The 18,045-nt window shown below is 36.9% G+C and overlaps 1 protein-coding gene across 1 annotated transcript; it reads left to right on the top strand.

The window, feature by feature from the left end:
* Window positions 1–985: 985 nt before the first annotated feature.
* LOC131801503 (uncharacterized) lies at window positions 986–17,798 on the top strand. Its single transcript, XM_059120265.1, has 5 exons — window positions 986–1,181; window positions 8,229–8,542; window positions 12,165–13,985; window positions 15,676–15,796; window positions 15,874–17,798. Exons 2-5 carry the CDS (start codon window positions 8,379–8,381, stop codon window positions 17,677–17,679), a joined length of 3,912 nt encoding a protein of 1,303 aa, XP_058976248.1. The 5' UTR covers window positions 986–1,181; window positions 8,229–8,378; the 3' UTR covers window positions 17,680–17,798.
* The last annotated feature ends 247 nt before the right edge of the window (window positions 17,799–18,045 follow it).

Here is an 18,045-nt window from a genome sequence, read left to right as displayed (position 1 = left end):
AATTGCGAATCTAACCCTAAAACCTGTTTTAAAAATTAACAATTTCCAGGCGTTATGTTTAGGTTAGTAAAATTTTATGACAAATAATTTTGTAGAATATGTTGACTTGCCGCTATCCCTTTGAAAGGGAATTTTTGGCCATATTTTCAAAAAGGGGCCAAAAAGACCCCTTTGTTGACTTGATTGAGGGTAAATGTTTGCAACCAAAATATTTCTTGTATTTTATCTGCAATATTGCCGAAGACACTATATACCTAAAATGCACAGATTCCGAGCAACCCCTTATCCGAAAATTTCCAAAAGTTTTGCGATGTAAATTTTCAAAACGCCAATATACGTGTCTTCTTTTTTAGCTATACTTTTATAATCTGATGGATTTTCTTCAAATTATTTTTTGTTATTAGAGGATTATCGATGAGGGTCTATCAGAGCCGAGAAACCTATTAAAGAGGTAGGATGAATTTTTTTTATTTTATTTATTTATTATTATTATTATTATTATTATTATTATTATTATTTATTTTTACTTATTTTTTTTTTTTTTTTTTTTTTTGATTTAACGTTCTCCGTCTGTCTCTTAACATTTTATCGAGGGAGAGATAAATATAAAACATCCAAAAGCAATATTTTTTTAAGCTTTTTTTTTGTGAGAAATTAGAAAATCAATATTTTTTCTGGGAAATTTCCTTCTAAAGAAACACTTGACAAATTTCCATCAATCATACGCCCACCCTATGCAGTTCGCCTACAAAACCCCCAAACCTTTCAGTTTTGCTCAAGTTTTGAGTAGATTTTTAAAACAACATATCTCTTTTGCTCAAAGCGCATAAAACAATAATAGATACAAACAACATTTAAAGAAATTTACATTTCACTCATAGCGCCACAAAAGCGGCAATCGACATCATCATCAACATTAAAGTCGAAGCACAACGACCGGAACTGCCATCCAACCAACCAGCCAGTCGACAATGTCTCTACCAGTTGTCTAAACCATCGGCCGGGCAAACGTGCATTAAACTTGAAAGCAAACGGCCACAGCTACGCGCATGCGCGTTTACGTCTTACATTATTATTTAACAGCGAGCGGGTAAACCCACATTTCTTTGTGGGCTACGACGACAACAAAAATTAACAACTTAAAATAAAAGCAAAAGTGAAACAGACGGGAAAACAAAAGTGTAAGTGATCACGATAAAGTTGTGTTTAAAAATTAAAAAAGAAAAAAACAAATATTGAGGGAAATTAAAAATAAAATATTGAATTCAATGAAACAAACTAAAAAAGATTCAGACGAAATGAAAGTAACTAAATTTACACAAAAATAAAAATTGAACAAATAATTTTAGTGAAACACAATTAAAAAGTAACATATGAAAAACAGCCACACAAAGTAATAATAAAAGATTGATATTAACAAGCAAACAAACAAAAACTGTGAACAATAACAGACCACCATTTCGAGGGTAATGCGGTCAGTCACACAAACACACATACTTATACAAAAAAAAAAACACCAAAAAGGCTAAAAGAAAGTTTGTGAAGACAAATCAACAACACAAATGACAAACATAAAATGCAAAAAAAATATATATTTTTTGTGAAAAAAATAAATGCAATTTTTAATAAAAAAATATAACATTTAAAAATATGTTCAACATAAAATTTAATTAAAAAATTCGTTTTAATATTGCATAAAGTTTTTAATAATAAAATAAATTAAGACAAAAAATGAAAAAAACAAAACAACCATTTGGTCATGACAAATTTTTTAATCAACATTTTGTGGTTTAATGCTCTTCAAGTCTCTGAACAAGGGTCACGTTTTGGATTTTTTCTTCATCTTCATGCGGACTAAAGTGAGGTGCATTCCTAGAGTTTTTTTCGGGTTTTCGAAATCTAAAAGTGTGGAAATTATCAAACTCTGTGTCATTGCCTGGACTCTATGAGAAAGGATTTCTACTAAGATATCCTTAAAAAGGAGCAAGAGGTTTACCCAAAAAAAAGTAACGAAAAACACCAGGAAAATCTACCCGAAAAACGTTTTTCCGAAATGCAAAACACGTACATTTTTATTATGTTGACATTTTCCAGTAAGCATGTTATGACATGCACAAATGACATTTCCGTTTCCTCTTTATGATGACCCCCTTGCCATATACAGTCTTCAAAATATTTCTAAAAGAGGAAAATAAGGATACCCATAGGGGAAGGATTGAATGGTAAAATTTTAAAGGAGATATTCTGACCAATCTCATTACTACCAGGGATAGAAGAAAGAAATCACCACAATTTTGTAAAAAAAACATTTTTCAAGTTCGAAAAAGACTTGTATGTTCCTTTCAGATCATTAGAAGACCTTTGAGGTTATCTCTAGATCAGTAGAAGGCTTCTGAATTCATCTCCAGGTCAGTGGGGGATCCCTTAGGACAGAGGAAGGGGACTTCTCCAGATCAGTGGAACATCTTTGTGGTCCTCTTCAGTTTGTCAAGTTAATTGAAAAACTTTGAGATCATATTCAGTTTCGTAAAGGACCTTTGAAGTTATCTCCTGATTTCCGAGGTCATTTTCAAGTTCGTAGAGGACCACTGACATCATCATCAGGTCGGTAAAAGACCTCTGAAACATCTCTCTGGGTGAGTAGAAGACTTCTGACGTAATCTCGAGGCCAGTAGATGACCCCTGAGATAATATTCAGGTCGTTAGAGAATTGCTGAAGTCATCTCCAAGACACTGGAACACTTTTAAGGTCTTAATCAAGTCATTGGATGACCTCAGAGGTTGTATTCTGATTCATAGAGGACCTCTGAGGGGATCACGGAGCGTTGAAAAACTCTGAGGTGATCTCGTTTTCCGAGGTATACCTCTGAGATGATTTCATGGTCCGTAAAATACCTCTGAAATTATCTCCATGTCGGTAGAAAACCTCTGAGGTCATCCTGAGGTTACTACAAGGTCATCCCGAGGTTACTACAAGGTCATCCCGAGGTTTTTTTTCAGTAAAAGCCTTTGAGGTCATCGCCAGGTCAGTACAGGATCTTTGAGTTCATGTCCTGGTTGATAAAATACCTTCAAGATCATCTCACCTCCAGATCTTCTTCGTCATCTCAGATTTTTTTCTACATAAGAATGACTCCTCCGGGTCAGTATAATACCTCTGTGGTCCTCTCCAGGTCAGTGGAAATACACTCGAGTTCAGTAGAAACCCCTGAAATTATCGCCAAGACCTATGAGGTCGTTTCCAGGCTAGTTGAAGTATTCTGATGTTTTCTCCAGACTAGTAGAAGACCTCTCGTATCTTCTTTACATTTTCTCCAGGTCAGTAGTAGAACATTGGGTTTTTTCAGGTCAATGGATGTCTTCACAAAGTCAGGAAGCTATTTTCGGCTACTGCCAAATCGGTGGAAAACCTTTGCAAAACCTCTTTGTTTTCAGAAATGCATTCTATTTTGCAGCCTTCAACAAATATTCCAGATATATGGCCTATGCTTCACTTATAAAATTTTTCTCAGTAGAGTCTTATTACATACTTTTGGGCTTTAAAAGAAGCGAAAGGCACATCGGCGGCGAGCTTGCGTATACTTGATATAAGTCCTATGACCAAACCAGTTCAATATTTGGATCCACAATATCCATAGTCATATAGTAACTTTCTTTAAATAAAATCATTACTTTTTTTAATTTGCCTTGGGATTCCTTCCCCTGCAAACAGCAGGCAACAATTTCCAACAAAACATCTCGTTAGATATCTTAGCAAAAATACACCATCCAAACTAAAAGAATAAACATGTAAAAAAATACCACACCACCGAGAAATAAAGACACAACTCCCCATGGCAAAATGTTAAGCAAGAACCAACAAAACGTTGCCCAAGGATATGCGGAGCTACAAGTGATGTCAAAAGGTTTTCCAAAGAAAGCACAAAAAAGAGGATATTACACACAAACACGTAGCAGCATAACTAAAATTTTGTGACTCTGACACCTGCTGCTGTAGATACTCCCCGTCACACCTCCCCTCTTCCGCTGATGTAGTTGGAATACTTTCCTCCTCCTTTCAAATTTTGGGGGAGCAAGCAATTGTAGGAAATGCATTTGAATTTTATGCTCGAAAAATATTTGAAGTTGCAACATTATTAGCCAAAGCAATGTTAGTTGGAAATGGCGAGAAAAGCCAAAGCTTGTTCCTGAACTAACTCCGATATTTATATTATGGAGGAAAACTAACTGCAACTGGTAAAATGGCAGGAAAAAAACTCTTTTAATTTGGGTAATTCCAGTTTTGGCAAAACGTGTAAGTTTTAATTAAAGGAATAACCCAAAGATATTTACCAGCCATCGGAGCGCAACAGAATTGGAAATTTCCTTAAATCCGCATAATAAAGAGTTGAAAGTTTTGCCAGGGAATAATGCGTTGGCTTATTAAAGCAATTCACCTTAATTCACCAGTTTTGTGCAAATGAAAGGATACATATGCCTGATGCACAGGGAGAGAGAGAGAGAGCACTTGAATGGGTTTGTTCATTACTCTCCCCTTGCTTTCTTGTCGAAGTGTTGAGAATGACAATTTGCTGTTCTTTGTTTCATTTTTTTCTGGTTTTGCTATGATTCCTTTGCTAAGATGGTAATTTATATGAATTTTTCCGAATGTGACTTTGCATAATCATTTGTTATTATAAATTTTCCCTAACACCATGGGAAATGCAAGAGCTCCTGTATTTGATTGTGGTAAGGTGGTTTGGAGAAAATATTCTTATTTATGAGTGTGTGAGTGCAAAAATATACAGCCAAGTTAAAATGCATGCCATAAAAAATTGCCATATCCCCCATTGGATTGCTGGCAATTGTTAAGAAGCAATTGTGAAAATCATGCAATTTATGGGCACCAGGGATAAGGCTACAAGGATTTTGGTGGGCATAATCACCATATTAAAGGGTTTGTAACAGAAAAAAACATTGTCGACATTACACCATAAAGGATAGCCCCTGTTCCATCTTCCTTTATCTACGGCAGTGAAAAAAAATAATATGGACTTCCCATAAAAAATTCCTAATTTTATTTTTGGACCACTGACTCCAAATTAAAACCGATTTTATACCATTTCTTTATTTTGTACCATACTAGCGGGACTAGTACACTAGCAGAGCAAGACCGCCATCTAGATGCCAAATTTCACATGAGAAAAATACTTCTTGTTAACACTGTTCGACTTTTGGCGAAATTATGTTAAGACCTCACACAAAGAAGATCTGTTTACATGAAATAGGAAGAGCACATTGTCTTAAATAGCGAGAAAAGTTAAAGTCATGATAAACAGATCATAGATGGCGCTGATGAATAACGAATAAATATTTTGTAAATTTTCCACATTTTTGTGATTTTGAAAATATCAGTACACGGATACTCACGAAGTAATTAATCACATAAATATTTATATACTAGGTGTTAAATCTCTCATTGTATCTGTTTTAAATACATGTACGTGTGCTTTTGAAAAAATTATTTACGCTTTAAAGCCTTCCCAAAAGTCATCCTTAATTTTGTAGTTGACCACTGACTCCGAGATCGAAACAATTTACCTTCCATTTTCGGATTTTATGAAACATTTCGGATGATGGGTACACTAGCAGAACGAGGCCGCCATCAAGATGTCAAATTTCAAATGAGATACATACTTCTTGGTAAAATTGTTCGACTTTTGGCGAATTGATGTCAAGAACTCTCAGAAAAATGATCTGTTTTCCTGAAATTGGAAGAGCATATTATCGTAAATAGTGAGAAAAGCTATTGTCATGACAAACAGATTATAGATGACGCTGGCGAAACAGGAATAAATATTTTGCAAATTTTCCCATAATTTTTTGTATCTGCTTTAAATACATGTATGAGAGCTTTTAAAAAATTATCAAGGCCTCAAAACCTTCTTAAAAGTCATACTTAATTTTGTTGTTGACCACTGACACCGAGATCGAAACAATTTACTTCAATTTCCTGGATTTTATGCAACATTTTTGAAAATTGGTAAACTTGCAGAACAAGACCGCCATCTAGATGTAAAATTTCAGTTTAGCAATAAAATTCTGTGTAAGACTGTTGCACTTTTGCACTTTTGCACTTTGATGCTCGAATATCTTACAAAGAAGATCGTTAGGAATATAATATATATATAAAGAGAGAGCAAACTTATAGTCCTGACAAATGATTATTTTCAAGTACATATGGGGTTGGTAGGATATAAAATACAAAATATTTTTTTTTTAAGTTTTAACAGAGTAATTTTTTCAGTTGAAAATTATCCTTCCCCTACATAATATATTTAAAATATGTTGTGTTGAACATTCATGATTCTTTTCTAACATAAATGTTTGAAACATATGTCGAACCTTCCACCGTGCCTTTTTAATCAGTATGTCTTTTATCACGATCGACCTTTATATATTGCCAGGATATTTTAGTTTTGGTGATTCTTGTTATCTTTATGTCTTTGTTAGGACATACTGGACCTGCATCGTTTAGAAATCAAAAATGTTGCTTCATACTTCCTTTTTGTATCTAGCGCCATCTTTTTTCCAATTTCAATATATTTTTACTAACACTACAGCTATTACACGAGATTCGTACATTCTACGAATATGGAATTTCAAAAGTGAAATATTCACAATTTTCACCATTTACAGGGGAGGTAGCAGGAGGAGTGGGTCGATATCGCACATAAATCTGACCTAAGTCAAAAAAAAAGATATTGCGAGGATCGAAACATTCCAGCTTTGACGAGGCTTGAAGTTAAAATGTCCCATACTTTATCAAGAATGCTCAAAAGCATAGTTTTCTTCTAAATATTGTTTCCATTTAGCGGCATCTATTCTTCATTTTCAATATATATTTTTTGATGCTTAATTCATTATGAAAATCGCTAACATTATTAGGTTTATTTCTCAAACAATTAGCATACTGATATTGTTAATTCACTCAATGAATGATAATTTAAATGTCATGTATTGCTAAAATAATTATTAACGTGAGCACTGAAGTAAAGATGGCGCTAGATGCAAAAATTAGCAAAAACTGGCTTCTTCAATATATATACGTGAAGAACTAATTACGATGTGAACTTTTCGTTTTCCTTTCATGCTACAGTGGAGCATTATCTTTACGAATATATATAAAAATGTTAATTTGTACTGCTATTATATAGCGCCATCTAGTGATTAGTTTCATCAATCATCAATAGACCCTGCAGCTAATAAACTATTAAATTTTATAAAGTTTGGAATCTATTATCTGAAATAAGATAATTTTAATTAATATTGGTGCCGTTACTTGTCTTGCGCTCTGGAATTGAAGTATAGATGGCGCTGGATAAAGCGATTTTAATAACAATCATACAAACTTCATTTCGAAATTACAACATTAAAGCCACAAGAAGGGAAAAAGTTGAGCCCAAGATGGCACTGTTCGTAAAACCCTTTCATTCATTTTTTCTTCTGTCCTTAAGATATCCGGCAGGAGAAATAGTTTCCTATGATTTTTAAAACTTTTTTTTGTGGTTGGTAGTGTATCATAAGTTCGCCTACGTCAACCATATCCTCGTTTAACTTGTTTATATGCCAAGGCTGTTGCTGTTTTATGGAAATGTTTAACGTGATCCTTGGTACTGTGAAAATAACTGCACTTCCTCCCTCCTCCTCCCCAAAGCAGCAAGAAACACAGCTAGGAACTGTGACTATTTCAACTACTTAAGGATAATAACCAAATTATGTGCTGCAGTAGCTCACACTTATGAATTGTTGTGTGCTGATGCTTGTCAGCAAATACTGATTGTCCTGAGGAGGAAAAGCCAGAAGAAGAAAAAAAGACAGCAGCATGAAAATGAAGAAAACTTGCAACTTATTAAACGTGTGACATTTTGTGAAATGATTACCGTTGTGCCCGACAAACGGAAAAAAACTGGATACTCGAAACGTGTTGAAGCATGAGGAACAGGATAATTCTTTGAACTTGGAAGTTGAATGAAAGCTGGGTAGCTAGAGTATGGGATGGAGGTCACTGGAGTTGGAGTTGAAGGCATGCAGCATTGATATTATTCCTAGCCACTTTAATGCAATTTTTTGCCTTCCTCGAACCTGTGACATTTGATTGTCAGTCTGTGTGATATTTTTGTGTTCTTGATTTAGATTTTTAATATAATTTTCCATTGTTTTTCATTTCCTTCTTTTTTGTCTTGCAGCAAGTAGCTTGTTTTCCATCTCAATTGGCTTTTGTTGACTCCAGTATAACAGAATAATCATCACTGGATAGTGTAGCAGTAGAAGCAGACGTCACCGTCATCATCGTCATCATCAACGTGTCTCATTGTTGTCATCAGACAAATGTCAAAATGTTTCGTTTGTTGTTACCAACAACAGCCGGCAAGCAACAACAAATTGCCATACTAATTATATCATTTTTTCTCTACGTTGATGGCATACGTAATGAGGGTAGCAATATGTTGCCGCTCCAGCAGCAGCAGCAGCAGCCAATTGAAAATTCCAATTATCAAAGGTAAGTATACATATATTCAACAAAAACAACAACGACGACAACACAAAAAACCAACTGAACTGTTATGGCTAGGAAAAACTTATGGAAAAGCACAAACACTCAGACACTCGGGAGAAAAACACATTCATTCAAAATCAAAGTGGAAGGAAAATTAAAGCATCAAAAAGCAGCAACAACAAAGAAGAAATGCGTATGGTTTAGAACTCAAGTAGTAGTTGAGAGTTAGGCTAAAAAATGCAATGATTTGTGGGTCGGAATCAGCGAAAATTGTTCACCCTACTGGAGGAAAAAATGAAAATAACAAAAATCGGACTGTTCTGGTATTTTGGGTCTAGATTGACGACCTATGTTATGGGATGTACTGTTCATTGAGGCTATGTTGACCATGGATTCCTCCTGGCAAAAAAATACCTCTATCTAAAACTTGTTAAAAAATATTGCCTTTTACTACAAAATGCCTTACGTTGGGCGCCATCTTGAATCCGAAATCCAAAAAGAGAAATCCAAAAAGAGAATGAGCTCAATTTTTAGTTTGAGGATAAGGTATAAGCGTCAGTAATCAAAACTGCCCAAATGTTTCGATGGGCATGTTTTCAACTCAATAGGGTACTTTATTCACTTTCTATGAACTATTTATGTATCCGCGAGTTATTACATAAAACAGAAAGGCGGACGGGAGAACATCGCAATATCGACACAAATGTCCTAAAATGGATTTTGTCCAATAATACAAATAACGACGAGCCTTATTTTGGCAGTGTTAAATGATGTATACCCTGTGAAATATTTTAGATTGGGCGCCACTTTGGAATTCAGCATGGAATCTGAATTGGTGAACTATGTTGGAGAAGGTATTGGTGGATAAGAAGATTTATTTCATGGGTTTCCCTTGAGAAACATAAAACTGTTAGATATTTTTAGCTTATAAAGCGAAATCACTTACGTTGGGCGCCATCTTGTATTCGAACTCAAACAAAACATGTCAAACAAGGAATCCTTTCCATTTTTGAAAACAATTCTAACCACCGCCACCACCATTGTTGACAATATTTCAGGTTGGGCGCCGTCTTTGACCCGAAATCATACAAAACACTTTAAACATAGAATCAACCAGATTTTCTTGAGGTATAATTGTTAAAATGTTGTCCCTTTGTTTGTTAGGTACCAGGATGATTACCCGATATTGTCTACCACTTAACCTATGTGCAGAAGTTACTAAAAGGATGGACATCATCATCTTCGATCTTATACCAAGTTTGTGAAAATAATGCGACATGCAATGGTTGCAGCACATCAAATACTAACTTTGAGAGTTATCGTGTGCACAATCTGATGCTTCAGATTGGGCGCCACATTGCTTCTCAAACTCAAAAAAAAAAAAAATTAGCGTTTTTTTGGCCTGGAAAGCCGCTGAGGGTATAATTACGATTCAGATTGGGCGTCACCTTGATATCCAAACTGGTTTATAATAATGCTAAATGCTTCAGATTGGGCACCACCTTGGTATTCGAACTTTACAAAATTAAGTTCTTTTGTTTTGGCCAGGAATAGCGACTGAGGAAATAACTAGTTATTTTAACTTCGACATGATATAGACTGGGCGCCACTATGGTATCAGAACTCTATATAATGAAAATGCCGAGTTTTTAGTCAGAAATAGCTTCAGATTGCACACCTCTCTAGTAACCAAACTTAAATAAATGAAGGTCTTTGGTTCTTGGCAAGGAATAGGGACGGATTGTATAACTAGTAATTTATACTGGTTCAGATTGGCCACCAGTTTGGCATTCGAACTAAATTTCGTTGGGCGCCACCTTGATATTCGCACTCAACAATATGAAGATCTTGTGCTTTTGGTCTGGAATAGAGACTGATGGTAGTTTATACTGCACATGATTTATATTGGTTATAGGTTATGGAAATCCCATAAAATCCCCAATTAGAATTTGAACCCCTGTAAAATTTCTCCAAAATGTTTCCAACGGTATGACAAACAAAGTATGTTTCCCATCCAACGACGGTAGCATCAAAGAACAAGTAAAAAAACATTAAGTTCGGCCGGGCCAAACTTTTAATACCCTCCACCTTAGGGTAAAAGAAGCATTAGAAGAAATGTGGCAAAAACCATTAAAATGCCGATTATGGGGAGGTACCGTTATATGGGGGCTATACCAAAACGTGTACCTATAATTACAATGTTTCGCCACCGGAGCTGGAACCCATTATGACCCACAAATACCAATTTTTAGACAAATCAGTGAAAAAATGTGGCAAAAACCATAAAAAAACCGAATATCGGGAGGTACCGTTATATGGGGGCTATATCAAATCATGGACCCATGCATGCAATGTTTCGCCACCGAAGTTGGAACCAATTATGACCAACAAATACCAATTTTCGAACAAATCCCTGAAAAAATGTGGCAAAAATCATCAAATTACCGAATATCGGGAGGTACCGTTATATGGGGGCTATACCAAAACGTGGACCTATATTTACAATGTTTCGCCACCGGAGCTGGAACCCATTATGACCAACAAATACCGATTTTCAGACAAATCCGTGAAAAAATGTGGTAAAAAACTAAAATACTAAATATCGGGAGGTACCTTTATATGGGGGCTATACCACAACGTGGACCTATACATGCAATGTTTTGCCACACGCTCAGGGACCCGCTATGACCTACAAATACCAATTTTAAGACAAATCCGTGAAAAAATGTGGCATAAATCATCAAAATACCGAATATCGGGAGGTACCGTTATATGGGGACTATACCAAATTATGGACCCATACATGCAATGTTCCGCCACCGGAGCTGGAAACCATTATGACCCACAAATACCAATTTTTAGACAAATCGGTGAAAAAATGTGGTAAAAAAAAACTAAAATGCTAAATATCGGGAGGTACCTTTATATGGGGGCTATACCACAACGTGGACCTATACATGCAATGTTTTGCCACACGCTCAGGGAGCCGCTATGACCTACAAATACCAATTTTAAGACAAATCCGTGAAAAAATGTGGCATAAATCATCAAAATACCGAATATCGGGAGGTACCGTTATATGGGGACTATACCAGAACGTGGACCGATATATCTCATTTTCAATACCAACCATCCTAGACACAATGCAAATAGCTCTGCTAAATTTTGGAGCTCTACGTCAAATAATGTGGGCTGTATCGTGATTTCAACAGACAGACAGACGGACAGACAGACAGACAGACGGACAGACAGACAGACAGACGGACATCGTTAAATCGACTTAGAATTTTATGCTGATTATGAATATATATACTTTATGGGGTCTAAAACGAATATTTAGGGATGTTACAAACGGAATGACAAAGTTAATATACCCTCCTTTCCAAGGTGGAGGGTATAAAAATATAAACGGCTGTCTAACTCACGGCACGATGAAAGTAACACTGCTGGTTAGGTAGTTTGTAAAATGTTATTAAGTCATCAAACAGACTGTGAAAAATTCACGGTAACATAAGTGCAGGCAAATTAGTAGCACACTTATACACACATACACTCACATGAATACCTTTTTCGAAAACATTTAACAATAATTTGTCTCAAATTTCCTCTCTTTCTATAATTTCAGTTCCTCGCCATCCAAAACGGCCTTTAAAGCTTCACCTTTAATAGAATTTACACTGGACGATGTTACCATACCCCACATGACACATGAGGAGGGTGGTAGACCATCATTTGAAGATGCCAAATATCCCAACAACAATTTACCATCAACACCCACTGCCACCAATGAGGGGCCCAACGATAACGGAAATGATAATCGCCGCATTTCCACATCGTACACAAATGGCGAAAAGCAATTCTCATTTTCTAATGAGCAGCAGCAGCAACGGCCAACTCAATATCAACAACAACAGCAACACCAGTTCGCCCAACATCTGACCGAAACGCCAATTTATATTTACAAGGATCCATATACAAATGAAAATTATCATTATACACCAACTGAGCCCAGCTACAATAGGGATGTGGTGTTGGCGTCCTCGCCAGCAACATATAATCAGCAAGCGGACAATTATAACATTCAGAATTACAACTCGGCTCCCTCTGGCCCCCAAGATAATCAAGAATATTTGGTGCATTCAAGCATGATAGTTGGCACGCAACAGCAACAACAATCGGGCCCCTTTTCCCTACCCCCTGCCAACAAGGATGTATACCTTAAACGTCCTGGACAAGTGTACGATGAAAGCTACATTCCACATCCCAATGCCGTCATAGAAAAGAAATCCGAGGTTGCCGCAACGAAGAAAGCAAATAAAATATCTTACGATTCGCATGATTATCCGCCGCCAAGTTATCACCAGCTACAGACATCGAATTTCTTGCCCACACCCAATCCGGAAGGACCAGCCAGGGCTACACCACCACCGCCAGTTATTAGAGCCACACCACCTCCACCTTTGAGGGCCACACCACCTCCACCTCCCGCATCATACTCCCCCTCACCTAACTATTTTGCTCGACCAACTTCAGCACCACCAGCCTATGTTACACCCCGTCCATCCTACAGCGATGAATATAGGCCTAAACCTCCCAGCTCGCCATTTGGCCAACAATATTTGCAATCATCGCAGAATGTCTTACCTAATTATGTAAACAATTTGGATAATTATTTATCGAACCAACAGCAAACACAGTATTACCGGCCCGAGCAGGCAGCTGGTCCCCCACCACCCTCATCGCAGTATCTCCAGTATGAAGAAACCATACCACCTCCATACAGACAACCACCTCAACAGCAGCAACAACAACAATATCAACCATCCTCTTACCCACCTTTTGAACAGCAACATCAACAACGTCCACAATATCCCTCTTATCAACCATCCCAGTATCCCAGTAATGGCCCTCCCTCCCACCAATCCCAACCTCCATTCTCATCAAGACCTTCGTACAATAATTATTATGACTATCAGATTGGTGAAGTACCACCCCAGACACAAGGAGCTTTTAATTACCCCTATCCAAGACCGCCACCACCACCACAATCGAATGGTCCCTATAGACCTCCATATGTGCCACCGTCCACCACCCAACAACCAAGTGGTTTGGCCACTCTCGTCCAGTATGCACCGCAGTTCACTTCCTTACTTTTGGGCGGCGGAGGAGGTTCTTCCTCGAACACTAATAGTCCATTAGGTAGCTTGTTAGGTGTACTAACGGGTGCCGGCAACAATCCGCAATCGTCTTCTTCTTCTTCACCATCATCGTCGTCGTCATCGCTGCTAAATCGTAGACCCATCAACTCCCAGCTCATTAAGGCATTGGAGAACATTGCACGCAATGACGATTTGCAATGTGTGCCAAAGGTTTTGTGCCAAATGATTGCTTCGCAAACACAGCGTGGCCAGCTGCCCAGTTTTATAACCTCACCGGCCATAACCAAGTGAGTAGTTGCTCGGGAGGCATACATTTCTAAGATATTTAAGTGTTAATGGCAAGCCAAGGGGGGAGTGTGGTTTTGCAAATGTGTGGGAAATTTAAAATTTGGGTCAATGTGTGGAATAGTGACAATGTCCCCGACCCTGTCGGGAAAAATTAATAAATTCGATACCAATTTTAAAAATTTATCTTCCACCATGGAATTTTTATCCACCAGCGAGCATAATTATCCAGGTTGGATAAATCCGTGGATAACACTGTGCGACCAATTTCCATTTTTTTTTTCAATAATAACAGGCAAAATCCCGCAGATTACGAACGTAGAGCTAATAAAGAAAACACGTGTATTGGCGTTTTGAAAGTTTGCATCGCAAAGGGGGCAAGTCCCCCCACCTCAACTCTTGTGGAAAATTTCGGACTAAGATTCCTCAAAGTCCGTACATTTTAGGTATATTGTGTCTTCGGCAATATTATAGATAAAAATAAGAGGAATATTTTGGGCAGATATTTTAACCCTCGAGCGAGTCGGCAAAGTGGTCTTTTTGGTCCTTTTTCAGACGGGATCGCAGCAAGTCAAAATATTCCACAAAATTATTTTTCATGAAATTCTACTATAGGTTCTAGAAGACGCCAAGGCTCTAAATCTCATCTAAATGACAGGAATTCATATTTCTTAAAAACGCACATTTTAGGGTTAAAGTCATACTTTGTGTGAGTTTGTGCAAAAATCTCCAACAAAGCATCATTTTAGAGGGATGACGTCAGAGACAAAAATATTCTTCATCATATTTTACTATAAGTCTCCAAAGAAAAGAAATCTCCATCTTCATTGTATGTCAAAATATTTTTGCATCAATGTTGCGAAAAAGAACTCGAAAATATTCCCCAATTTTTTTGATAAATTTTCCCCCCACTTTTTTCGATTTGACGACTGAAAGTTACATAAAATTTCATTTTAGGTGGAAGGTGTCAAAAGAGGAAATATTCTACACAAAATTTTACCATAAATCTCAGAATAAACCATATACCTAGATATAATAGTATTTACAAAAAATACATTCCAAATTTATGTACTAAAAGTGAAAATTATGTCTTTGCTTTTTTGTACTGTTAATTTAACACGCATCCAATTCGAGTTAAAACCTTCATTTATACTTCATTTTTTGGGAAAAGTCTCAAAGTAAGAATTATTCCAGATCAAATTTCATTGTGAGTCTCTGAGCAACAGAAATTTGTATACTTTATATGTACCTTGAAAAAATCGCTTCAATTTTTGTTAATAAAAAGCCGTGTTTATTTTTGAAAAATTTTCAACTTTTTTCAAATTTGCTGGAAAATTTCTTTGAGCACCGAAGACACTGTTTACCTACAATACATGGATTTCGAGGAATCTTAACCCGAAAATTCTCAAAACTGTGGAAGAGGGGGGACTTGCCCCCTCTATTTACGTTACTTTGTGATGAAAACTTTCAAAACGTCGATACAGGTTTTCTGTCTACTTTTTTCAACTCTATGTACTTCGATAATCTCTTCGATTTTCCCAGTAATTATTTTTTGTGTTGCACAATGTTATTTATTGAAATTGGACAAATTATTAACCAACGTGGATAACTTCTTAGTCAATGTAAAAAAATTATGCAACATGAATAATTTATGCGTTTTCTCTCTCTTTCTCTATCTCTCCTAAATTTTAGCTTTTTGGCTGCATTCCCTGCCTCATCTCCTGCCTTGATTTACGGACGTGCAGCCCTGCTAGGTATTAGTGGCGGGGACAGGAGTTGTCATCAAACCTATGTAAAATGCCCGAAAAATGAGGTGAACTCAGACTTGTTCTACCAGCCAATAAATAGATTTTTTAAACCCCATTTTACCTTTCTTCTCCTCCATTGCAGATCGAAATCATTAATTATTTGAATAATTATCGTGGTGGTTTCTTTAAATTCTTTAGCGAACCGGATGACCAAACGCTTAATCAACAAAACGGAAATCATGATTCATTCCAGTCTGGCGGAGCCACATCTTTGTTTAGCATTTTGTCGGCACTGACAGGAACTCCCGCACAGCCACAGGTTACAACACCACGGCCAAGACCCAAGCCCCAGCCAACGGCAGCATCTTCTGATATAACCGAGACCATAGGTAATTTCTTTACCAATCTATTGTCAGATTACATGGGTGGTGGGGCTGTTGTGGAGTATCAAAGAAGGAGTGCGCGAAGGAAACGAAATGTGGCCGAGAAGCGGGTGCGTTTCGAGGAAGACGATGATGATGAAAAGTTCAACTTCGATGAAGACTACAATGATGAGGAGGACACCGATGATACAGAGAAAAATGTTGAATTCCAATATGAACCGGAGGAAGAGAATGGTGAGAAAAGTGGTTCCGAGTCGAGAGTGATACATCGTTTAACTTTGCCAAAAGAAAAACGCTTGAAATTTTTCCCCGACAGCGACAGTGGTGGTGATGAGGAGGAACACCTGAGGAAAGTAATTGAAAAATTTAATGAATTTAATAAGGGACGAAAGCTAAAGTTTCCGGCTGATACTTCGGAACGGGAATATATTGATGTGGCGGCGGAGTATTTGAGAGGTGGCAAACAGTTGGATTATAATTCAAAGGGACAAGAAGAAGAACAACAAGTAAAATATGGCCATCAATATAACAACTATGAGCAAGAAAGTTATGTCAAGGATGAGGATTCAAAGAAAATTAAGTTCTATGATGATCCTGAGGAGAAAATGTCCATAAGCGACCATAGCAAAGAGTTGAGGGATTTACGGGTGGCTGAAAGCCATCACACTGGTAAGAAAATAAGATTTCCAGAACGAGAACCAAAAATTTTAAATAGGCCTAATTATGCGGCCTCATTTTCCTATCAGCAGCAGCAGCAGCCCACACCCCCGGAGTATGAAGAAACTGAAGATCATCAAAAACCCAATTACTACAAAGAACTAGAGGATGAGCAACAAGCAAATTTGTATAATAACCAAGCTGATTATGGCGAATCCTCCAACCCCTATGACTATAATCAATATCAGGCCCCATCGAGACCTCAAAACTATTATGGCTACCATCAGGGTCTTCCACCCAGCAGTGTTGGCATCTACAATACCCACTTGACTTCCTTGAATTCGGTCAGCAATTATGTTAGCAATACGGCCACAAATCTCAACTATTTTGTAACCACCCAGTCGCCATCGAATGCAGGTGGCAGTGCCAATTACTTTTTGCCCACACCTGCTCCAGACACTGCCGATGTGGATAATAATTATGATAATAATTTGTATAACAATGACAATAATTTGGCAACAAATCAAAAGGACTACAACTCAAATTATGACAGCAACCACAACAATTATTATTACAACAAATATCAAAAATATACCAACAGCAGTAGCCACAAATATAACAGATATCAAAGCTATACCACTACTAATTCAAATAATTTGAATTCTCAAACTTACAACAGCAACAGATATAGGCCAGCCTACAACAGGCCACAGAGCGATGTTTCCAATACCAACAACAACAGCAATAATGTTTACAATCGTTATCATTCCTCCTTGTACCAGAGGCGTACGACAACAACAACGACGACCACCACCCCCCGACCGAATGACAATAATATCTATGTCACCAATGCAAGAGGTGAAACCGAATACTATATCCGACCAGATGGCCGTAAAGTTTATTTATAAAATTTAATTAACTCCTCATTTTATGTAAATTGGTGCGGTTTATTGTGTATTTATTTAAACAAAGTAGTCTTAAATGCATTTATGTAAATAATATTCGATATAGTTTAATAATAAATTATTTATATATAAATTTGTAACGATATTAAAAAATGTGTTATTATTGTTTAAGTGAGTGCAGTTGGCCAACTGACATCCTGAAAGTATGCTTTGAATTTCTAAGAGTTATGTGTGACAAACCAAGGTGCAGCTAAAGTATGGTCGCATGCAGTGTGGCAGATGACAATATAAACACTACGGTTTACAGGGAAGTATGAAAAGTAGAAATCAAGCATTAAAATAATATAATATATTCTCAAATATAAAAAA

This window comes from Musca domestica, unplaced genomic scaffold, assembly GCF_030504385.1.
Source record: "Musca domestica strain aabys unplaced genomic scaffold, Musca_domestica.polishedcontigs.V.1.1 162, whole genome shotgun sequence".
Lineage (NCBI taxonomy): Eukaryota > Metazoa > Arthropoda > Insecta > Diptera > Muscidae > Musca > Musca domestica.
Note: the sequence above shows the minus strand (reverse complement) of the source record. Positions and strands in the feature narration are given on the sequence as shown.